The following is a 21,741-nucleotide window of genomic DNA, read 5'->3' on the forward strand; positions in this document are numbered from 1 at the left end:
GCCCTGCCCTGCGCGCGCTCTCTCCCTCCCTCCCGGCCCGCCCGAGGTGACCTGGTCCCGAGTTTCTCTGCGCTTTGCGCCGGGACTGCTCCTGCCGGGTCTCGCCTCTGGCCAAGCCAGTCCGCCCGCTTTCCCCGTTGCGATCGCGTTCTCTGTGCGACCCCGGTCCCCCCTTGAGGCACAGGGGCCGCCCGGGGTCCAGTCTGTTTGGCCTGGGAACTCTGGCTCGCGGAGGGCCAGGTTCTGGCAGTAAAGACGGGTTTTTGCCTCGCGTGGATGAGCCACACGCTCACGGGCTACTGAGATGATTCAGGAGCAGGTTGCGTTTTGTTTTTCCTCCTTGGGTTTGTTGCCTGTTGCTGAAACCGACCAGTTACGTAACTCTCCAGCCCTGTCCCCTGTTGTGGAAAAGTTGGGTTTGAGTTTGTTCCTTCAGTGGGGCAGCGGTAGTGGTTTTATAAAAATGAGCGTGCCACGTTGGAAACTTAACTGTGAATGATGAGGTTGCTAAGTGAAGGCCGTTGAGGGATTTGAAATCCGCGTTTGGGTGGTGAGGATTACCAGGCGCGCATCCTGGGCCTGGGCCTGGGTTCCTGCCTGGGCTGTGGGAGGGGGCTGGTTCAGGCCTGGCCCTGGAGTCCTAGGCAGCGTGGCTGTCACCTTCCAGATCTGATGGCCCTCACGAGGCTTGCTTGGTGCTGGCAAGGTTTTTGTGAGTTTTCTGCTGAGAGGAGATTTCCGGACTCAGCCTGTCAGGTGTCCCTTGGTGTCTCCTTGTGCTCTGAGGCCGGGGGAGCCACCCCGTCCCCAGCCAGAGTGAGCTCAGGCACTGTCCTGGGGTGCGTGGAGCCTACATACTAGGTGGTTGAGTCACTTCTGAGGGTAGGCCACCCACTTTGGCTTTCTTTTAGCCCCTACTCGAGGGAGAAAACATTTGACTCATTCTAACCCCAGATTCCTTAAAATGGAGAGCTTGCCGGGTTGGGGCATCGAGGAGAGCAGGTGTACGTGTCTGGGTTTTTCTTTTTCAGTTTTATTTACATTTGGCGAATGGAGATCGGCAGTGAGTTTGCCTGGAGATGTGGTCCAGCTGCGCAGGCCCCGCCTCCTTGTAGTTTCTCTGCTTTGTAGACCTCTCTGCTTCCCCAGCTTAAAAACTGGGGGGTGGCAGTTAGGGTTTTGTCCCTTTTAAACGTGAGAATATCAGTTCCACCAGCAGATATCCACGAGCGGATAAGGCCAGACAGACCTTGCTGGGTGCAAATTGTGTTCAGTGAGAGTCTGAAGGCTCAGGCTCAGGGCTTCTGAGCCCAGCAGCCGCGCTGAGCTGTGATGCAGGGCAGCTGGGGTGGGGCGAGGGGAACGTAAGGGTTTCATTGTGTGTGAGTCCTTGTGGCTATAGCTCATGTAACACAACAAACCTGCCGTGAGTTCTGCTGCGTCCTGTTGGCGATTAATGCGGGGTGCTGCGTGCCTTTCTCTTGGAGTTGAAAAAGAATCCACTCCCTTTCCTGCGCCTGAAGCTGAGCTGTAGGAATCAGTGTGGAGACCTCCCTGGAGGTGAGCATGGCAGTGAGTTCTCAAGACACTGGACGGTGAGTCCTGCTGTACTTTTAACCAGCCCTGATGGCTCGCCCACCTGTGGCCTAGCTGAACTCTGCTTGGGGAAGCGGAGTCTGTCATCCGCGTGTTTCGGGGGAAGGATCTGAACTGGGGGCAGGAAAGGTGGTGACTATACCTAGAAAGTGGGAGAGACTTGATCACCCCGAGTGCCAGCTGGTGGCACTGGCTGTGTAAAGCATCCGGAGGATCTTCCTTGTTTGTCCTCAGGGCGGCTGTGTAACCACCAGGAAGACTCCGCTCCTGCCTTGCCGTTTGACTTTTCCCTGTTGGGTGAGCAGCTGTCAGCTCTCAAGGGCAGTCCCTTCGGTTTCGCAGCAGTGTTGAAATCGAATTCATGTACCCTACAAAACACACGTGTAGATTTTGCAAGTCAGGGGCTGTTAGTGGTTTCAGAGTTGAACCGCCCTCACCGAGATCATTTCTAGAACTTTGAGAGAGAAACTGTAGCTCTTAGTCCCTTAGTTCTCCCTCCCCGAACCCAGGCCTCCACTGATCTTTAACATTGTTTCTGTAGGTATGCTTCTTCTGGACGTTTCATATCTGAGGGTCATGCTGGGCTTTGGGTACCTGGCTTTTGTGTGTGTGTGTAGAGGGTGAAACTCAGGTGCATGCATGCTGTGGGCAAGCACTTTGCCACTGAGCTGCACCCTCAGCCCTGGGTTTGGCTGCCTTCTTTCTGTTTTTTGGTCTGATGTTTTCAGAGTTCATCCATATTGTAGTTCCTTTTCGTGACTAAGTACTATTCCATCATGAAGACGGGCCTGTTGATGGCCGTTTGGGCTGTTCGCCCTTTGCCTGCTGTGAACAGGGATGTTGGAATGGCTGTGCAGATGTCTATGGTGACATCACAGGTCCTGCGGCCTCTTTGCAGCTAAGCTTTTGAGGAGCGAGCACTGTGATGTTCTCCAGGGTCTGGCCAGTCCTGGTGCCGGTTCTGCCCGTACCAGTTTTACAGAGTGGATTTTACCTTAAAGTCTGTTGAAAGGCAGAATATGTGTGCCACCTGGATGGGAGGACCAAGTGGGGCTGATTCTTGCCGACCTGGATGGTTGGTGTAACCCTCGTTTTCTTGGTATGAGATAAAGCGGGCGGTTATCAGCCTGGAGACGTGGAGGAAGATGCTGGTATAGTCATCTCTGAGTGTCCACCCTTTCCTGGGCCCCTCTCCTTCCAAAGTGAGATGCCTTGGTGATGGCTGGGGTAACAGACCTTTTGGGCTGCCCAGTTGGAATATTTCCTCCTGACCATTGCTGACACCCAGGATTCTCCAAACGGCGGAGTTCGGGTGAAGGACGGAGGGCACACTGGCTGGTGACAGAGAGGGTTGAGCTGCAGGCGTGCTCACTGACACGGTGCAGCTCAGAAAATACTCAGTGGGGGGAGCCTGTGGACAACGGTGTCCTTTTGAGTGCCCCGGTCCTGGAGGCCCTGCTTCCCCTGGGGAGGGCGGGGCCGGTGTGGACCTGTGTCGGAACACATCGGGTTGCTGTGGGGTTGCTGTCAGTTGTGTGCTGTGAATGCACTCCACCTGTGTGTCAGAGCCCTGCAGTGGGACGGCCACAGGGATTCCCCTGGGACACCGCTACGCCCCGTGCCCGTCCCGGCGGTTCCGTCTTTGTGAAGGCCCAGCTGCCGCCCTGCTGTCACCTGAGGTGGGCGGCAGGTCAGCAGGGAGACTCCCATCCTGTGCCGCGTGTTCCTTGCTCCCGGTGCTCAGATTTTCCTCGGCAAGGCCGAGCTGCTCCCTTGTGCTCGAGCGTGTTCTCTCTCGCAGAAGCTCCTGGCCACCCGTTGTCCCTGTAGAGCCCCTGCCCAGCTGCGCCACTCTCCGTGTGCGTTTCCTCCCAGTCCTTTTGTCAGAGAGCACACTTGGGCTGGCCTTTCCCCTTAAGCTGAAGCACGTACGGAAAGTGGCCCTCGGCGGTGAGCGCCCTGCCAGGCCCTCTGAGAGTTCCCTCAGGTGAGCAGAGCGGCTCGGCCCTCGGCTGTGGCACCTGGGAGAGGGGACAGGAGCCAGGGCCTCAGGTCTCATCCCGTTTTGTGTCTCGGGTTCAGCAGGACGGGAGCGGCGGCATTGCTGACAGATCTCCCTCCAAAGCGGAGTGGAGCACACACTTCTCATTGCTGCTTCACCGTCCTACCGTGGGACCCTCTTGTTTACAATGTGAAGGTCGTTTTTTGTTTGTTTGTTTGTTTTTGGTACCGGGGATCAAACCTGGGTCCCTGCACTTGCAAAGCAGGAGGCGGAGCCACTGATCTAAATCCTGTGCCCTACAGGTCGTTTTCTAAGTAAATTCCCAGAGTTGTGCACCCACTGCCGGTGGCCAGCTCTTTGATTTCTCTTCCCTCGCCTCCCTCCTCTCTGCCTTGGCTTCCTGGCTCTGCCGCTGCATTGCCACAGCTCTGGTGTTGTGCTGTGGGCCCCGTGAGAGAGATCTGTCCCCAGGGGTAGGTGGGGGCTCAGCCCTCGTGGACCCGACTGTGGTGACTCCCCTCATGTGTGCCATCCGCACGGCTGCGTGCTGTGGAGACTGCATGGCCACCCCACTGGGTGCAGTGAGGACTCAGGGTGTGGGGCTTGGGAGCCTCATGGACCCAGAGCAGGGAGTGGCCACTCCGTGAGGGCCTTTGTGCCTAGCTGCCCTGGCATTGTTGCGGTGCGCGTGCTGGGTGAGCGGGGCCGGGGCCTGGGGAGGAAAGGACTGCAGCTGGCAGAGTGCGGGGCGTGGAGGGTGGAGGGCCACGTGCCACCTCCGCAGCGGGTGCGACCAGAGCAGGGGCCCCCAGACTGAGCCGGTCCCCCTGGTCGGGCAGCCTGTGTGCAAGCTGGAGGAGCATGTTCGGGTTTGCCATTCCCTACTAGGGGGCAGTGCGCCATTGCTGCTGTGGGCTGTGGCTCTTCGTGGCCCAGACAGTCCAGCTGTGGCTGTCCTGGGGGACCCAGAGCCGGGGTTGGCGGTGCGGCCAAGGTGGTGACTTTTCACAGCTCTGCCCTCACACAGCATATGGTCTTGGACTCTTCCTGGGCGGAGAGCTTTCCTCAGAGAGCAGATTTGGGCGTCCTCCTGTGCTGGGAGTGCTGCTGGGTCCTGAGATCACGTTGCTGGCTGGCAGCAGACGGTGCCTTTCTGTGTGTGTCGGTCATACAGCGGCTTGGGAGCTGGGGACCAGGCCGGCCTTCAGGACCCCTGCCTGTTGCCCAGCTGCTGCATTGACAGGCAAGTGACTCACATCACCTAGGCCAGGGCGGCCCGTCCTTCCACATCAGCAGTACAGAGTGCAGAGCACTGGACCTCAGCGGCCGGGGACAAGGACCCTGGCCCTCGGCTCAGAGCCACTCTGCTCTACTGCGCTGCTGCTTCCTTTTGAGAATATGAATCCGCAGAGTGACACAGATCCTGGGCCTTGTGCCGCCACCGCCTCCTCCTGTGAAAACACTGAGGATGAGCTCTCTAACGCAGAACGCACAAACCCTGTAGGTTGGTCTTTTCCATGTAGCAGTTGTGAAGGTGTTTCTCTCCTCTGGTTTTACTTGCTTTCTTTTCTTTCCTTCTTTCTCTTTTCCTCTCCTCTACGCCCTCATTTCTTTCTTGTACCAGGGATGGAACTGAGGATTGAACCCAGGTCCTTTGCACAGAGCTACATCTCCAGGCATTTTTATTTAATCATTTATTCAGAGACAAGGTCTTGCTAAGTTTTCCAGGCTAGGCTTGAGCTTGGTGTCCTCCTTCCTCAGCCTCCCAGAGTGCTGAGGTCCCAGATGTGGGCCAGCATGCCAGGTTTGGTGATGGGTTTTGAAAGCAGGCTCTGTGTGTCTTGCACCCTGCCCTCCAGGTCAGACCTCCTGAAGTAGCTGAAGTAGCGATACTCAGTGCTTTTGCCCTGCAGTGTACAGCTCACATTCTAGAAGTAAAAGAGCGTGTTCCCTCCTTGGGGGCACTGCTGTCAGACGGGCATCCTCAGTGGTGATCTCTGGGGGTCATCCGTATGTGGGGCCCACAGGGGTCCAATGTGGCAGGCACCCCTGTGTCCCTGGGTCCCCTTCCACAGCAGCCCCTCCCCCGTCCTCTCATGCTGCGGAGTGGGGTCTGTTCTGAGCAGTGCTGGGAGAAGCCTTCCTCAGGACCGAGGCCTGCCCTGCAGCCCTGCAGCCCTGCAGCTGAGGTGGCTTCGTCTTGGAGTGGCTGGTCCCAGGGCCGTGAGAGGTTGCTAGGAGCTGCAGGGCAGGCTCAGAGCGTGCACAGAGTGGGGCCGTGGTTCCACACAGCTGATGGGTGAGCTGCTTTTGTGTAGAAGTAATGTGGCAGGCAGAACTCAGTCAGGGACCACTCTGTTGGGCAGGAAGTATGAAGTCGCCTCTTCTGTAGTTTGATAACAGGCAGAGCCCAGGGCATCCCTGTGGTTCACAGATGAGGTGAGGAGGCTCGTGTGAGATCTCTAAGGACATGATCAGGGAGCCGGGAAGTGCTTGTGTCAGTGAGACGTGGAGGTCCTGAAGAGGCTGTGCGTCCCGTCCCGGGTGACCTGGGGCTGGGAGGAGGAGCAGAGCAGTTGGACAGCGGTGCCGCCATTAGGTGAAGGTGTGTGCAGGGTCGGGGTTTTCCAGAATAAAGAGCTGGGGAAGCGCCAGGATTGTGTGCGGCCCCCATGCTTGCAGTTCAGTCCCACGCTGGAGAATACACGGTGAGTCACTGCATCTCAGCCTTGGGTTTTAGGAGAGGAGACACATTTATGTAGTCAACACTGGTGGAGTCTCCTGGCTGACAGCAGAGAGCAGGATGGGGAGGGCCTGCCTGGGATGTGTTCTGTGGACCAAGAGCTTGGTGGACATCAGGCCAGCCAGGCTGAGGCCACGGGGCAGCAAGTGCAAAGGTCCTGGGGCGCTGGCACAGGCTGAGGCTGAGCATTGCAGTGTGTATGAGGTTGCAGGAGTCTGTGGCCTGAGAGTTTATACCAGCACATTCAGGGGTGATTTTTGCATTTTGTGCTTTTCCTTTGTCGGAGTGGGTAGTTTTTTTTGTTTGTTTGCTTTTTTCTTTGAGACAGGGCCTCCCTACACAGTTGAGGCTGACCGCCCCCCCTCCTCTGTGGGAATGAAGTGATTCCTCTCCATGCCGCACTCACACATGGCTGGATTCAATAGTGTTTGGCAGTGTCCGAAAGTCACTGTCTGGCAGGACGCTCCTCCAGGCCTTCAGCAACTCGAGGGCCTAGGTGGACCTTGCAGTTTCTGTTGGAGCTGGACTGCGGACTTAGCCACCTGGCCTGGCCCTTGTGGGCTGCACAGCAGGACTTGTTGCTCTCAGGCTGTGTCTGGAGCAGAGGGCATGCAGACTGGTTCCTGGGCTCCATTAGGGTCTGGCCAGGTCTGGTCTGGTTGGGTCAAGGCAGGTGGCTGCAGAAGGCCCTGCTGCCTCTCTTCACCTTCTGGTCAGCTGGCCTGGGTCAGCGACCTCCTCTGTGCAGAGTACTTTCCCTTAGTGCTCTTTAAACTTACTTAGTGCTCTTATTTCGGGGCCAGCCTGTCAAGAGTGGAGGGAGGGCTAATAGTCCAGCTATAGAAGTCAGCTCATAGCCAGGCATGATGGTGCACTCAGGAGGCTGAGGCAGGAAGGGTCACTGTGAGTTCGAGGCCAGCCAGGGCTACACAGTGAGATCTTGTCTCAAAAAAAAAAAAAAAAAAAAAAAAAAAAAAAAAAAAAAAAAAAAAAAAAAAAAAGTCACTGGCAGTGTGGCCAGATCCCAGCTGCAGGGTGTGCGCATGTGCAGAGTCCCCACCGGGCCTGAGGTTAGGAATCTTCTCTGCAGCCCTGAGAGAGAGCACCTGACTTCACATCCCTCTGTCCCTGTGGTGCTGTCTCCCGAAGCCCCAGAGCAGATGGGGTTTCCTGTTGGTGTCATGCCAGCAGCCCGTCCTCTGCTCAGATTTCCAGCCCGTGCACCTCTGGGCAGAAGGAGCCCAGGGCTCTCGGCTGTCTCGCTCCACCTCCGGGCCCCTGGTGCTCCAGGTGCCACCAAGGCTGTTTCTCCCTCCTCAGACCCCGAGCACGGCCGCGTGGAGGGTGCCCGCCCAGAAGTGGGACTGTCCCCAACAGAAGCATGCTAGACACTGGGGGACAGGAAGTGATGGCGGCTGTGGGATGCAGAGCCCACTCCAAGCTGGTGTGGCAGGGTGGCCGCAGGCTGCTCCCTGCTCAGGCTGAACTCATTCCTGCTGCCGTGCGGTACCTCAGCCAGGTGCACACTGCTGAGCCGGTCTGCGCGCTTGGAGGAGGCGAAGGCCGGGGCAGCGCCTCTCGGGAGCACATGGCCTGTTCGGGAGGGTTTGGGAGGGGCCGTCAGCGCTGGTCCGAGGGTGATGGGGCATCAGTGACAGGGCCTGCACACGCTGCAGGCCTCACCGTGGAGCTGGCCTCAGACTGGCGACTGACTGCCCTGCTCAGGCAGCAGGGACCACAGGAACCTCTGTCTACTGGGACAGCTTGAGAGGCCCCTGAGGACCCGTGTCTCAGGGAGGACTGGGATGCACAGCGGGAGGTGTCCCCACAGAGCCCTGCACTGTCGCAGGTAGCGGAGACCTGGCAGAGCAGTGCCTGGCCTGCAGGCATTTCAAACACCTGTGGTGTGGACACCACTCAGCAAGCAGCACAGGGCTGTGTGACCCCACGTGGAGCAGGTCCAGAGGATGGGCGGTGGGCAGGGCTGGGGAGAGTAGGTCGGTGGGGGCAGTTTCAGCTTTGCAGTGTGAGACAGTTCTGGAGATGTGGGAAAATGCCCCTGAAATGCAGGAATGATTAGGATGCCCCAGTGTGGAGGTGCACGTCTGTAATCCTAGCTCCTCGGAGGCTGAGGCAAGGGGGTTCTAAGTTCAAGGCCAGCCCGAACCGCTCTGAGACCCTGTCCTAAAATACAAAGGGTTAAGGGTATAGCTCATAGGACCCTGGATTGAATCAATCCCTGGTACTGAAAAAAGAGATCCAAACGTTGATTTTGGTCTTCCCTCTGGAAAAGAAAATATTTTCATTGAAGAGTGCAGTTAACCCAGCAGCCACCCCCTAAGAAAAGTGTGTTAAAGCGATGCCAGGCCACAGTGGGTGTTTCGGTATGGGCTGGGCACGGTGCAGACGGGACTCCCACCAGCCCTCGTGCCCCAGCAGCTGCAGAGCCCTGGAGAAGCCCTGGCCCTGGGGTCTCCCAGCAGCGGGACAGTCAGGGCAGGCAGGGCGGAGGGTCCAGCACATGGGCCCTGCTGCCTGCCCTGTACCTTGTGTCTCTGCTGTGTTACTCGTCACCTGTGATGGCGCGAGCTGCTGGCTGCGGAGTGTGAGGCCGTGGCCCCTGCTTCCCCGCCCAGTGGGGCCGTGTGTCCCGGGTGGTGTGCTCTGTGCTGGTGTCTTGCACACTCGCAGGGCTCTGTACATGGTCCTTTGTGCCACCTCCCACTGCTGTGTGTGAGGCTCGTGCCCGGAGTGTTGGTGGCTGCAGGTGGTGCCACTGGGGTGCTGATGTGGGCTTATTAAAAATTGCCGTGCTGCTTTGGCCCGCAGGCCAGGAAGCGAGCATTTCCCTCATCACCCTGTCGTGGGCCTCGGGCTGGGGGCCCAGACCCAGTGTACAGTAGTGGGGCGGGGTCCCCGCCATCACAGGAGGCTGCTGCGTGGGATGTGCTGGGGAGGCCATGTGCCTGGGCCCCTGCAGGTGACACTGCTTCCCCCCAGGTTGGCCCTGAGGGCATCCTGCAGAATGGCGCGGTGGATGACAGCGTGGCCAAGACCAGCCAGCTGCTGGCCGAGCTGAACTTCGAAGAAGACGAAGAAGACACCTACTACACGAAGGACCTCCCCATCCACGCATGCAGGTGGGCGGGTGGGGCCAGCCCCTGCCACACGTGGGCAGCGCCCTCGCTCTGGCTTAGATGCGGGAAAATTGCCCGCTGTGTCCCTGTTGCTGGGCTCCGCACCCTCTGACACCCTTGGTTCACCCGGCCGGGTGCACTTCCCCTGGGCTGGAGAGGCGCTCTGCTCACGGCCGCTGGGGCCTGGGCCGGGCAGCGGGGTGGCCAGAGATGCGGGAGGCGCTTCCTCTGGGGCGGCGGGGCCCGTCCTGCACAGACCCGCGTGTTGACCAAATTTGGACCTCGCCCCTTCTACTCCTTCCATCTGGGCTCCTTTGGGCTTTTTTATTCCTCTCACACGAAGGAATTGAGGCCAAAAGAGATGAAAGCATTTTGCTCAGGGCACCTGGCCAGTGGGGCAACCGGGGGCCCAGCTTGGCGAGGGTGCCCGGCCGAGGCACGCAGCCCTTGTGATGTGTCCCCCGGGCTGTCCCGTCTGGCTGCTTGCTGGCCGGCTCTCCGGGGTAGATGACCGCTCTTCCCCTGCTTTCTGGGCGACTTGTCGTCTGTGAGCTCTGTGTTCGTGCTGTGGTTGGCGAGTGTTTTCTCCTGTGTGGCAGTGTTTCTGCTGCGCGCAGAGAGATGCTGAGAAATTGCCCAGGGAGCTCGGGTGGGGTGGGGCTCTGCTGCACAGTGAGGGGTTCCTCCCTCTCCCTCTTGGGGTGGGGATGCGAGCTGGGGGTCCTAGCCCGAGTGTGTTCTAGTGCAGACAGTCTTGGCTTCTACCCGAGCAGAGCTGTTGGAGAGCCAGTGTTTGCACCATCTTATCCATTTTCAGAAAACCCCTCTGGAGGTGCTCCTAGCCTGAGGGCCTTCACTCTGTTCCCTGGAGCATGGCGCCCTCTGCTGGAGACCAGCTCTGCGAGCGGCCTTGCTGCTGGAGGCCCTTGCCTGAAGCTTGGGGCTGGCAAGGGACTGGAATCGCCTTGGGGTGTGACTCTTCTGGGCCGGGCTGGTGCTCCACCCAGCACCCGGGCTTCTTGGGTTAGGAGGCGCGTGCATGCGCAGTTAGCCCGCGTGACTCTGTGACTGGGGTTGTTGGGTTTGAGTATGTGTTTAATGAAAAACTTAAAAATGTTGTAAGAGGAAGGAATTTTACATTCTGCCAAATTAAAACCAGAGAGCAATCTTCCAGCTTTAACTGTTGATGTTTGGACTTTTTAGTTACTGTGGAATACACGATCCTGCCTGCGTGGTTTACTGTAACACCAGCAAGAAGTGGTTCTGCAACGGCCGTGGAAATACTTCTGGCAGGTAGACAATCAAGCGTGCATGTGTCTTTAATCAGTGTGTGCTCGGACTTGTGTGTAAATTATGGAAATGTTGAAGTGAAGCGCAATAGAAAATCATGCTAACAAACCTGGGTTTTTTCTTCCCTGTGACTGGTTTAACTTGAAACAGATGGTGGTGTGTGAATGCCTTAATGTATTTACCCTTGATTTATTCTCTGTGGTTCTTTTATCGTGCAAGGAGGCTTGGCTTAATTCTTCTTCCAGTGTTTACTCGTCCCTGCGAGATGAGTGTGGCACGCCGGTCCCATCCCGGTCCGTGGGCTTGCCCGGCTGTCCCCAGGGTGTCCCGGCACCGGGGTCCTGAGCCTTACGCTTACGTTAGGTTTGCCTGACGCTCGTTGGTGCAGGGCCTCCCTTCCGACTGCTGGTCGGCAGCGGCTGTGGTGGGGTCACTGCGTCTTCCGGGACCTGACCCCGCTGCCCCGCGAGACCCTCTGGGCTGCAGGGCCATGGGAGGGCCCACTCCCAGGCTGCATTGGTGGAACAGGGGCTGCAGGTCCCGGGCACCCCATGGCCAGCAAGGCAGCGGAATAGTCTGAGGAGAGAAAGTGACAAAAACAGCATAGTAGGCACATTTGTACAGAGCCCCAGGCCTCCTCTGCCCACAGAGGGATGCGGCCAGAGAGGGTCAGCCTCGTGTCATCCCAGCAGGCAAAGAGGGGACCGATGTCTTGAACAGTAACCGAGCCTCCAGTGCCTGTTCAGAATATTCTGGATGATTTAAATGTTGCTTTGTTGGCACGATTTCCTCTCGTGTAGGGAAAGCAGTTAAGTCACACTCCTCTTAGCTGGCAACCCTGGCGTCCGGTCAGTACAGCCAAGAACAGGGAAGTGAAGAGGGCCTCCAGGGAGAGGCGGCGCTGCAGTGCTGGGCGCAGCCCTCCCTGGTCAGGGCGCAGAGGGCTCCGTGGGGCCCTGGAGTCAGAGCTTGTGAGGGCAGGGGTTTCCAAGCAGAAAGGAGGCGCTACAAGGAGGCCCAGGGGTGGCCTACAGGACTTCCCAAGTGTGGCCTCGGTGCAGGGTGAGCTGTGTCCTGGCCACATCCCCAGGCAGTGAAGAAGGAGCCAGCAGCCCAAAGGGTGTCTGCGGTGAAGCCCGGAACCCCTTGGTCTGTACCGGGCTCCGGTTTCTAACGGGTTCGGTTGTCAGGTTTCCTGTCCTGAAGTGAATGGGGGCTGTTACTCCTGGAAGTAAACACTGGGGCCATGAAGAAGTGACTGCGAAAGATTTGGAAAGCGGCAGCAGAAGACTGTAGTGAGAGGAGGACGGGGCCTCTTGGCGGGAACCTCATGGTCCCAACACAGCCTTGGCCGGGGCCACAGGTTAAGTGCAGCCCGATAGGTTGGATTTCAGAAGGCAGGAACTGGGGGAGACACCCACAGGAACCATGTGAGCCTCGCCGAGCAGCCTTCCTTCCTAGTGGCTGGAGTTGGGTTGGGTTCCACCCAGCGGGGAGCCGGTGAGGCAGGGCCGCTCCTTGGGGACGCCAGATGGATGAGGTGTGACCGCCGCTGCTAATGGACCGTGAATGGTACCGGAACTCAACTGCCGAAGACTGGAAGTGGTGAAAAGCCAAACTTCGGTGTTAACTCTTTATCATTTCCTGGTTTCAGCCACATTGTAAATCACCTCGTGAGGGCCAAATGCAAAGAGGTGACCCTGCACAAGGACGGGCCGCTGGGGGAGACGGTCCTGGAGTGCTACAACTGCGGCTGCCGCAACGTCTTCCTCCTGGGCTTCATCCCCGCCAAAGCTGACTCTGTTGTGGTCCTGCTGTGCAGGTGAGGCCCTGGCCGGAGCTGGGTGTGCGGGCTGAGGCTGCTCGGTGTCAGGGAATGACGTTGGGGTGTATTCTGGTGAAATCATAAAAAGGACTCCCTGAAAACGAAGTCTCTTTTGAGTTTTAAGAGTTGAGAGCCCTGCCGGGGTTTAGCTCAGTGGTTCTGCTGCCTGCTTTGCAAATGCAGAATGCAGTCCCACAAGAAAGAGTTGAGAGCCCTGCCGGGGTTTAGCTCAGTGGTTCTGCTGCCTGCTTTGCAAATGCAGAATGCAGTCCCAAGTTTGATCCCCCGTACCAAAAAAAAAAAAAATTTGAGAGCTCAGTTTCGTGGGGAGATGCGATGTATCGTGACAAGTGAAGGTAATGCAGTCGTCTAGTCAAGTGTGGGGATGGCCCCTCCAGGCACAGGGCCGCTGCGGGGCAGGCACAGTCCTCATGGGCTCCTGCCCTCGGCCTCCGCAGGCAGCCCTGTGCCAGTCAGAGCAGCCTCAAGGACATCAACTGGGACAGCTCGCAGTGGCAGCCCCTGATCCAGGACCGCTGCTTCCTGTCCTGGCTCGTCAAGATCCCCTCAGAGCAGGAGCAGCTGCGGGCGCGGCAGATTACAGCCCAGCAGATCAACAAGCTGGAGGAGCTCTGGAAGGTGAGGTGGCAGCACCCCCTGCTGGGACCCTGGCCTTGGCCAGCAGGGCTGTGCTGTCACAGTCTTTGTTTTCTTGCTGGGAGAGGGTGCGGGCTAAGAGCGAAGTTTGGGCACAGTCCAGTGGCGGACACGCAGCGGTCAGGCAAGCCCACGGGTGTGAGGGGAACACCCAGGGAACACTGCTCATGGTGGCGTGAACCTGTGATCCCGGCTACTCAAGAGACTGAGGCAGAAGGATCCCAAGTTCAGCTTGGTAAGATCATATCTCAGTAAGGTTACAAACGGGACTGTGGTTGCAGCTCAGTGGCAGAGCGCTTGCCTGCATGCACCAGGCCCTGGTTCCATCCCAGCACCACAGATGGAGGCCGAGGGAACAAATCGGGGCCCTGTAGGAAGGAGGTGGGGCGAGATATCGCGGGCAAACAGGGAGAAAGAAGAGGGTCCCGGGAGGCAAACAGAATCTCAGTCAGGATCCGAATTGTACTGGGCGCAGACTCCGTGTTTTCAGGCACTATCTGTCTGTCCTGGTCCAAGGGCATTTGCGGTTGCCCAGGTTACCTCCCTGCTCCTGGACACCGTCCCATCTTCTGGTGCATCACTTCCCGGGAAGTGGGGACAAGCAGGGTGTCGGGCCAGCTCAGGCAGCCGACACAGCGCTGGGCTGGGGGAGCCCCTGCCGCAGCTGCCTGGCTACACCCTGTGCTGTGTAGGCTTCACCCAGGTGCTGGGGCCGTCACCACGGTGCAGGGACGCTGGTGGGCCTGATTTTAGGCTGGCATCCAGCTCCCTGCGGTCACCAGGGCTGGCCCTGCACCTTGTGGGGTGGTCGTCACTAGCCAGCAGGGGGCTCTGCCCCGACCCTGGGGCTTTGCGCTCCGTCCACCTGATCCCTGCCAGGCCCTCACTTCTTGCACGCGTGTAGAAACGGGCCGAGCTTGGTGCTGCTCTTCTCAGGAAAACCCTTCGGCCACCCTGGAGGACCTGGAGAAGCCCGGGGTAGACGAGGAGCCGCAGCACGTGCTGCTGCGCTACGAAGACGCCTACCAGTACCAGAACATCTTCGGCCCCCTGGTCAAGCTGGAGGCTGACTACGACAAGAAGCTGAAGGAGTCGCAGGTGACGTGGATGCCTCCTCACACTGTGGCTCTCCTAGGCTAAGGGCTGGCCGCCCACTGGAGCCAGTGCCGAGCAGCGCGTGTCGTTTCGGAGTCTGCAGGAGTTGCTCGCAGTCCGCTTCATGGCTCCATCCACAGCCTGAGAGCCAGCCCTTGTGCCAGGGCCTGGGCGGCCACCGACACTTCTCCCTGCAGGCACCCTCGTGTCCTGCGGTGAAGCCCTGTGCAGGCCACACTTGCTGCCAGCTGTGGCCGGGATGTGCTCCGGGAGGCGGGCTGTCGCCCAGGTCCTGCTGCACGGCCGCCAGCCTTCGGCTAACGGGGCTCTTGTTTTCTGTGTGTTCAGACGCAAGATAACATCACGGTCAGGTGGGACCTGGGCCTTAACAAGAAGAGAATCGCCTACTTCACTTTGCCCAAGACTGACTCTGGTAATGAGGATTTAGTCATAATTTGGTTAAGAGGTGATTTTAAGTTTTAAAATACTTGTGACCATAGTAGCATAAGATTCTTAGCTTGCCCTTGTACAGTGTCCCTCGCTTGCGTCCGCGGTGCAGCGCAGCCGGGGTAGGGGCTCACCCGCCTGCTCTCCTCACAGACATGCGGCTCATGCAGGGCGACGAGATCTGCCTGCGCTACAAGGGCGACCTGGCGCCCCTGTGGAAGGGCATCGGCCACGTCATCAAGGTCCCTGACAGTATCCTCTGCACAGGCCGGGCGGGCCCTCCGCCCTGGGGAACGGCAGCCAGGTGTGCGAGGTGCCTGGGGTGGGCAGGAGGCAGCAGACAGACGTGGGCTGCCGGGAAAGGGCGAGTCGGCTTTGAACGAAGAAGCAAACTTAACTCAGCGCCCAGATTACGGTGATGAGATCGCCATTGAGCTCCGCAGCAGCGTGGGTGCCCCCGTGGAGGTGACGCACAACTTCCAGGTGGACTTCGTGTGGAAGTCGACCTCGTTTGACAGGTGCCTCCGCCCTCCGCCGCCCCTGCGTCCACCGCAGCCACCCCTGCCATCAGGTCGGGGCCGGCCGTGCTGCAGTCCTCACCCGGGGCTTTCCCTCCAGGATGCAGAGTGCGCTGAAGACCTTCGCGGTGGACGAGACCTCGGTGTCTGGCTACATCTACCACAAGCTGCTGGGCCACGAGGTGGAGGACGTCATCATCAAGTGCCAGCTGCCGAAGCGCTTCACGGCGCAGGGGCTCCCCGACCTCAATCACTCGCAGGTGTACGCCGTGAAGACCGTGCTGCAGCGGCCGCTCAGCCTCATCCAGGGCCCGCCCGGCACAGGGAAGACCGTCACGTCCGCCACCATCGTCTACCACCTGGCTCGGCAGGGCAACGGGTAAGCGGGCCCCGAGTGAGGCGGGTCACAGTGGGTTTGGCAAGCGCATGATGGCGTCACCAGGCTGTGAGGGACCTGGTGCCACCCAGCGTTCAACTTGGCCATGGGACAGCCAGGCCTGCTGCCCTCGCTGTGGAGCCTGGTCAGTGTGGCCTGCATTCTGTTCCACCTGTGTGCGTCTCAGAACTGTCCCCATTGCGTGGACAGGAGGGTGAGCATGTGGGGGGAACCGGGCCCGGAGAAGACCGGAAGCTGGGCTTGTGGCTCATCCGTGCTCCTCAGCACCCACCAGCCTTTGTCAGGCGGCTCTGCACAGATGCTGAGACGCCTGTCTCCTTGCAGGCCCGTGCTTGTCTGTGCCCCTAGCAATATTGCCGTGGATCAGCTGACGGAGAAGATCCACCAGACAGGGCTGAAAGTCGTGCGCCTCTGTGCCAAGAGCCGTGAGGCCATCGACTCCCCGGTGTCCTTCCTGGCCCTGCACAACCAGATCAGGAACATGGACAGGTGGGCGCAGCTGCCGGGTGCCCTGGGCACACAGCTGGGCCAGGCTGCTGCCTGGGGCTCACTCGAGTGTACCTGCAGCATGCCGGAGCTGCAGAAGCTGCAGCAGCTGAAGGACGAGACCGGGGAGCTGTCGTCTGCCGATGAGAAGCGGTACCGGGCCCTCAAGCGCACGGCAGAGCGGGAGCTGCTCATGGTGAGCCCCAGTCTGCGCCGCCTTCCTGGGCCCTGGGGGCGGTCGGGCGCCCAGGTCTCCCAGGCAGCATCTGCTGCTGCCAGGCCCTCGGCAGTGGTTGTTGTGCCTGGAAGGGTCTGTCCTGCCAGGGTGGGGCCTCCGGTCTCGTGCAGGTTTGCCAGCTTGGCGCTGCCCCAGAGTCTGCACAAGCAGCAAGGTGCAGGGCCACACTGTGCGGAGACCCCACGCTGCCCGAGTGCAGCCCTGAAAGCCCCGGCCACTGCCTCCTGACCCTAGGCAACTGTGCGGGAGGACGGCCTGTTCAGCCGCATCAGGGAGGTGTGGAAGGGACCTGGGGACCCTGGCTGTGTGGTGCCTGACACCTCTGTCCCCCTCAGAACGCCGACGTCATCTGCTGCACCTGTGTGGGTGCCGGTGACCCGCGGCTGGCTAAGATGCAGTTCCGCTCCATCCTGATCGACGAGAGCACCCAGGCCACAGAGCCTGAGTGCATGGTTCCCGTGGTCCTCGGGGCCAAGCAGGTGGGCCAGCCGCTCGGGTGTGTGCGTGGACCCTGCCTTGGCGCGGGGCTGTTTGGTCTCGGGGTTCCCAACACGTGTGGCCTCTCCCGCAGCTGATCCTTGTGGGCGACCACTGCCAGCTGGGTCCAGTGGTGATGTGCAAGAAGGCGGCCAAGGCCGGGCTGTCACAGTCGCTGTTTGAGCGCCTGGTGGTGCTGGGCATCCGCCCCATTCGCCTGCAGGTCCAGTACCGCATGCACCCCGCGCTCAGCGCCTTCCCGTCCAACATCTTCTACGAGGGCTCGCTGCAGAATGGCGTCACTGCAGGTGACAGGCTCGGTGGGCGGGCCGGGCCGGGCCTCAGCTGCTAGCACGGTCTTGGCACGCTAGCCCGAGGCTGCAGGTCCCATAGTGACACCCTCACCCCACCCTGCTCACCTTCCGCGGCTGGGACCGTGCACTGTTAGAAATGCCCGGGAAGAGCCAGGAGGGCTGGCCTGGCCCCAGCGTATCATCCTCATCTCCTGGGAGGCACCCGACACAGACACACACGCTGCTTTCCCACTTTGCGACACCTGGCACCTGGCCTCCAGAAACTACCAGGGCTGTCTGTGCTCGGGCCTATTGTTCGGGGACTTGGGACTGGGAAGGCTGAGGCAGGAAGAGCGCGCCTTAGTGTGAGAGCCATAGACAGAGCAGAGAGAGGCCGGAAGGTTCAAGGGTGAAGGTGACACTGACGGGAAGCTCGGTGCCTGGGCGTAGGCGTTGCAGCCCACGGCGGTGACAGGGGCTCGTCTTGCTGTTGGTGGGGAAGCGGTCACCAGTGGAAGCTGTGTGGGGCGCAGGGCGTGACACCCTGCATGCCCAACATGAGCGTCACAGCTGTCCCACCTGCCTGTGTCTGCAAGGTGGGCACAAGCAGGGCCCTCAGAGCTCTGACCTGCCAGGCCATGCCAGGGCCCCACTTCTCAGTCCTCTTCTTGGGGCCTGGTGGTTTTTCATAAGAAATTGTAGTAAGTTTTGTGCCTGTGTACAGCACTGGGGATTGAGGCCCCTGCCATAGCACCGAGCTACATCTCCAGCCCTTTTTTCTTCAAGACAGGGTCTCACTGGTTCCTAGCTAAATTGCCCAGACTAGCCTTGAACCTGTGACCCTCCTGCCTCAGCCTTCCAGGGCTGGAACAGTTCTTGGCTGGGTTCATTTTTGAGTTTTGAAGTTTTGAGTTTTGAAATATAGTAATATAGAGGCTCCTCAGCTTTTCAAGAGCATGAAGTCCTCCTGAGAGCAGCACTCCAGGATCATTCTGGAGCCTGCCAGGGGTGTTGTAGCCCATGCTGCAGCGAGCAGCTTCCGGGCCCGACGGTCAAGAGAGCTGTCTCTGCCCGCCCTGCACGGCCCTGCTCGGCGCTGGGCATCGGAGGGTGTCCCCTGCGTGGAGCTCCCTGGAAGTGCCGACTCGAGGTGACGCGGTGCCCTTTCCTCCTGGCAGCCGACCGTGTGAAGAAGGGTTTCGACTTCCAGTGGCCCCAGCCCGACAAGCCCATGTTCTTCTACGTGACCCAGGGCCAGGAGGAGATCGCCAGCTCGGGCACGTCCTACCTGAACCGGTGAGCAGAGCCCGCGCCTGTCTCGTGACTCCCCAGTGAAGGACAAGAGGACATCCTGGGTGTGGTGGGCACCGCCAGCCCGACCTGGGCTGTCATGCGGCCCCCCATGGGCCCTCACGCCCTGCTCCGCGTTCCCAGGACGGAAGCTGCCAACGTGGAGAAAATCACCACCAAGCTGCTGAAGGCTGGCGCCAAGCCTGACCAGATTGGCATCATCACGCCCTACGAGGGCCAGCGCTCCTACCTGGTGCAGTACATGCAGTTCAGTGGCTCCCTGCACACCAAGCTCTACCAGGTGGGCACGCAGCGGCCCGCCAGAGGGTGCACAGGAGCAGCTCTGCCAGCTGGGTGCAGGGTGGCACCCTACAGTCCTGCCCTCGGGGTGAGGCAGCCCAGGCTCCTCGGTCCAGGGCCAGAGGAAAGCAGGGTTCCTTGGGGTGTTTTCAGGACCGGTTTGCAGAGAGTTAGGAGCACAGAGGAGTTGGTGGCACTGAATTGGCACAGCATGACCCCAGAGGGCCCATGTGCCGTGGCTGAGAGTGGCTGTGGGCGTGGTTTCCATTTTTCAGACTTGAGTGTGTATCCTTGATCACGGGGATGGGGAGGAACCCGGGTACTGTGTGCGGCTGGCTATGGATCCCTCATCTGCCACCAGTGGGCACCGCACAACAGGAGTGCCACGTGCAGGTGGCCCAGCGTCATCTGCTGAGGGCAGCCTTCCCTGATGATCACTGCTGCCCTTTCCAGGAGGTGGAGATTGCCAGTGTGGATGCCTTCCAGGGACGCGAGAAGGACTTCATCATCCTGTCCTGCGTGCGGGCCAACGAGCACCAAGGAATCGGCTTTCTGAACGACCCCCGGCGTCTGAATGTGGCCCTGACCAGAGCTAGGTAGGCTGGCACCGGGCGCCTGTCGGGCCCTCAGCAGAGGGCGTTGGCGTCATCTGAGGGAGGCTGATGGCCCAGGTCCTGCTGACAGTAAGAGGGACCCCGAGAGGGAAGTGGCCCCCGTGTGGGCAGACAGCAGCTGTCCCCTCAAGAGTACGGCAGGGAGTGGGCCGTGGCCCAGCTCAGGGCCCCGTTCCCCCGATTCCCAGCGGCAGTCCCGTCAGGTGGCCCACAGGCACAGCTGTGGCGGCTCTGTCCCCGAGCACGAGTGCTTCCCTCCCAAGCTCACCCACCCAGCGCAAGGTGCACGCGGCGAGCTCGGCCTGCATCCCCCGGTCTGAACCCCAGGCCTGAGCACCGCACACCCCTGCAGGTACGGTACCCGGCCCAAGGCCCGGGGCGAGCCCGGCCTGCATCCCCCGGTCTGAACCCCAGGCCTGAGCACCGCACACCCCTGCAGGTACGGTGTCATCATCGTGGGCAACCCGAAGGCGCTGTCGAAGCAGCCGCTGTGGAACCACCTGCTGAATTACTACAAGGAGCAGAAGGTGCTGGTGGAGGGGCCGCTCAACAACCTGCGCGAGAGCCTCATGCAGTTCAGCAAGCCGCGCAAGCTGGTCAACACCATCAACCCGGTGAGGGGGGGCCCGGCCCCCGGGCGTGGGAAGGCGCTCTCCTGCTCACACGACACATTCCTCACCTGCCCGCGACTTCGCAGGGGGCCCGCTTCATGACAACTGCCATGTACGACGCCCGAGAGGCCATCATCCCGGGCTCCGTGTATGACCGCAGCAGCCAGGGTGAGTCCCGAGCTGGGGGCGGCGTTCACACCCGGCCAGGCTCCTGCTGGGAACTGGAGGGCTGGTCCCCGTGGTCCCCGCGGTGCCAGGCTTGGCGCCTTTCCAGCTCTGCACATCTGCCTCGGCTCCCTGGCCCTGCTGCAGCTCAGGCCCGAAGAGCAGCCCCAGCCATCTGCTTTCCCTCCTGGGCCTGCTGGCCATCGTGGGCCTCACACTGGGTTGTGTTCACTCACGACCACACGCCCCAGGGTCCCCAACGGGAGCGATGCTGAGGTGTCCTGGGCCTGCCCCGGACCCGTCCTCCCTGCCGTGCCCTGGCGTGGGATGTGCCTGTCTCTGTCCCCGTGGGGACACCCAGTGTTCGCTCACTTTTTGGCAGGGCCCCATGGAGCGTGGAGAAGCTTGCTACTGAAGGGGCTTTGCTGGCAAATGCGAGGCCTTTGGATCCTGTCGGGCCCGAGATTCTCAGCAGAACCCCCAGGAGGGTGGTGTTGGGGTCGGCCAGGCCGGCCGCAGACGGGACCGGCGTCCCTAGTTGCAGTCCCCACGGGCTGATGCCTGCCACCCGCCTTGTCCCGCAGGCCGGCCCTCGAACATGTACTTCCAGACCCACGACCAGATCGGTGTGATCAGCGCCGGCCCCAGCCACGTGGCTGCCATGAACATTCCCATCCCCTTCAACCTGGTCATGCCGCCCATGCCGCCGCCGGGCTACTTTGGACAGGCCAACGGGCCAGCGGCGGGTGAGCGCACCTCACTGATACCTGGGCCCGTGCCCCGTGCCGTGCTGTGCTGCCCCGGCCACTGTGGGTCACTGGACTGCTCTTTTTCAGGCCGGGGTGCCCCGAAAAGCAAGACTGGTCGTGGGGGGCGCCAGAAGAACCGCTTCGGGCTCCCTGGGCCCAGCCAGACCACCCTCCCCAACAGCCAAGCCAGCCAGGATGTGGCATCGCAGCCCTTCTCGCAGGGTGCGCTGACACAGGGCTACATCTCCATGAGCCAGCCCTCGCAGATGAGTCAGCCTGGCCTCTCCCAGCCTGAGCTGTCCCAGGTGAGCCCGCACTCCTGCCCCGTCCTGGACAGCAGTGCCACGGAACCAAGCTGGTTGTCCGGGGCCAGACGCCTCGGCCATGCTCTCCCCGCCTTGTCTTTCAGGACAGTTACCTGGGGGATGAGTTTAAATCACAGATCGACGTGGCACTATCACAGGACTCCACGTACCAGGGAGAGCGGGCGTACCAGCACGGCGGGGTGACAGGGCTGTCCCAGTACTAGAAGGCAAGTGTCCCCAGTGGGGCCTCGTCCCCCTCCACGGCAGCGCGTGGGTCCAGGAGGTGCACGGTGCCCTGACACCTGTCCTGTCCCCCCACACAGGTGGTGGCGGAAGAGCTAAGCTCTGTGGCTTAGTGCATCAGCATCTTATTCTGGGTAATAAAAAATAAAAATAAATGGATACCTGTTTTCCACTGCTAAAACTGAAGCACCACTGTGTGAGCAACAGGAGAGGGAGAGGAACAGCGAGGGAGAGGAGCCGAGCAGCGAGCGAGCGCCCGCGGG

At 60.4% G+C, this 21,741-nt stretch overlaps 1 protein-coding gene across 1 annotated transcript in view; it reads left to right on the forward strand.

Annotated features, from left to right (window-relative positions):
* Positions 1-21,616, forward strand: part of Upf1 (UPF1 RNA helicase and ATPase) — a 55,584-nt gene extending 33,968 nt beyond the window's left edge. Inside the window, exons 3-24 of the mRNA XM_033759399.1 lie at positions 9,342-9,481; positions 10,682-10,771; positions 12,423-12,590; positions 13,052-13,232; positions 14,187-14,348; positions 14,694-14,811; positions 14,946-15,044; positions 15,181-15,310; positions 15,411-15,689; positions 16,032-16,196; positions 16,275-16,389; positions 16,767-16,910; positions 17,003-17,216; positions 18,380-18,497; positions 18,636-18,792; positions 19,245-19,387; positions 19,845-20,019; positions 20,103-20,184; positions 20,766-20,927; positions 21,018-21,235; positions 21,340-21,462; positions 21,559-21,616. Coding sequence (XP_033615290.1) covers positions 9,342-9,481; positions 10,682-10,771; positions 12,423-12,590; positions 13,052-13,232; positions 14,187-14,348; positions 14,694-14,811; positions 14,946-15,044; positions 15,181-15,310; positions 15,411-15,689; positions 16,032-16,196; positions 16,275-16,389; positions 16,767-16,910; positions 17,003-17,216; positions 18,380-18,497; positions 18,636-18,792; positions 19,245-19,387; positions 19,845-20,019; positions 20,103-20,184; positions 20,766-20,927; positions 21,018-21,235; positions 21,340-21,459 — 3,180 coding nt within the window. The 3' untranslated portion in view covers positions 21,460-21,462; positions 21,559-21,616. The remainder of the gene's footprint in view (positions 1-9,341; positions 9,482-10,681; positions 10,772-12,422; positions 12,591-13,051; positions 13,233-14,186; positions 14,349-14,693; positions 14,812-14,945; positions 15,045-15,180; positions 15,311-15,410; positions 15,690-16,031; positions 16,197-16,274; positions 16,390-16,766; positions 16,911-17,002; positions 17,217-18,379; positions 18,498-18,635; positions 18,793-19,244; positions 19,388-19,844; positions 20,020-20,102; positions 20,185-20,765; positions 20,928-21,017; positions 21,236-21,339; positions 21,463-21,558) is intronic.
* The last annotated feature ends 125 nt before the right edge of the window (positions 21,617-21,741 follow it).

This window comes from Fukomys damarensis, unplaced genomic scaffold, assembly GCF_012274545.1.
Source record: "Fukomys damarensis isolate Sample0158 unplaced genomic scaffold, DMR_v1.0_HiC HiC_scaffold_37, whole genome shotgun sequence".
In the NCBI taxonomy this organism is placed as follows: Eukaryota; Metazoa; Chordata; class Mammalia; order Rodentia; family Bathyergidae; genus Fukomys; species Fukomys damarensis.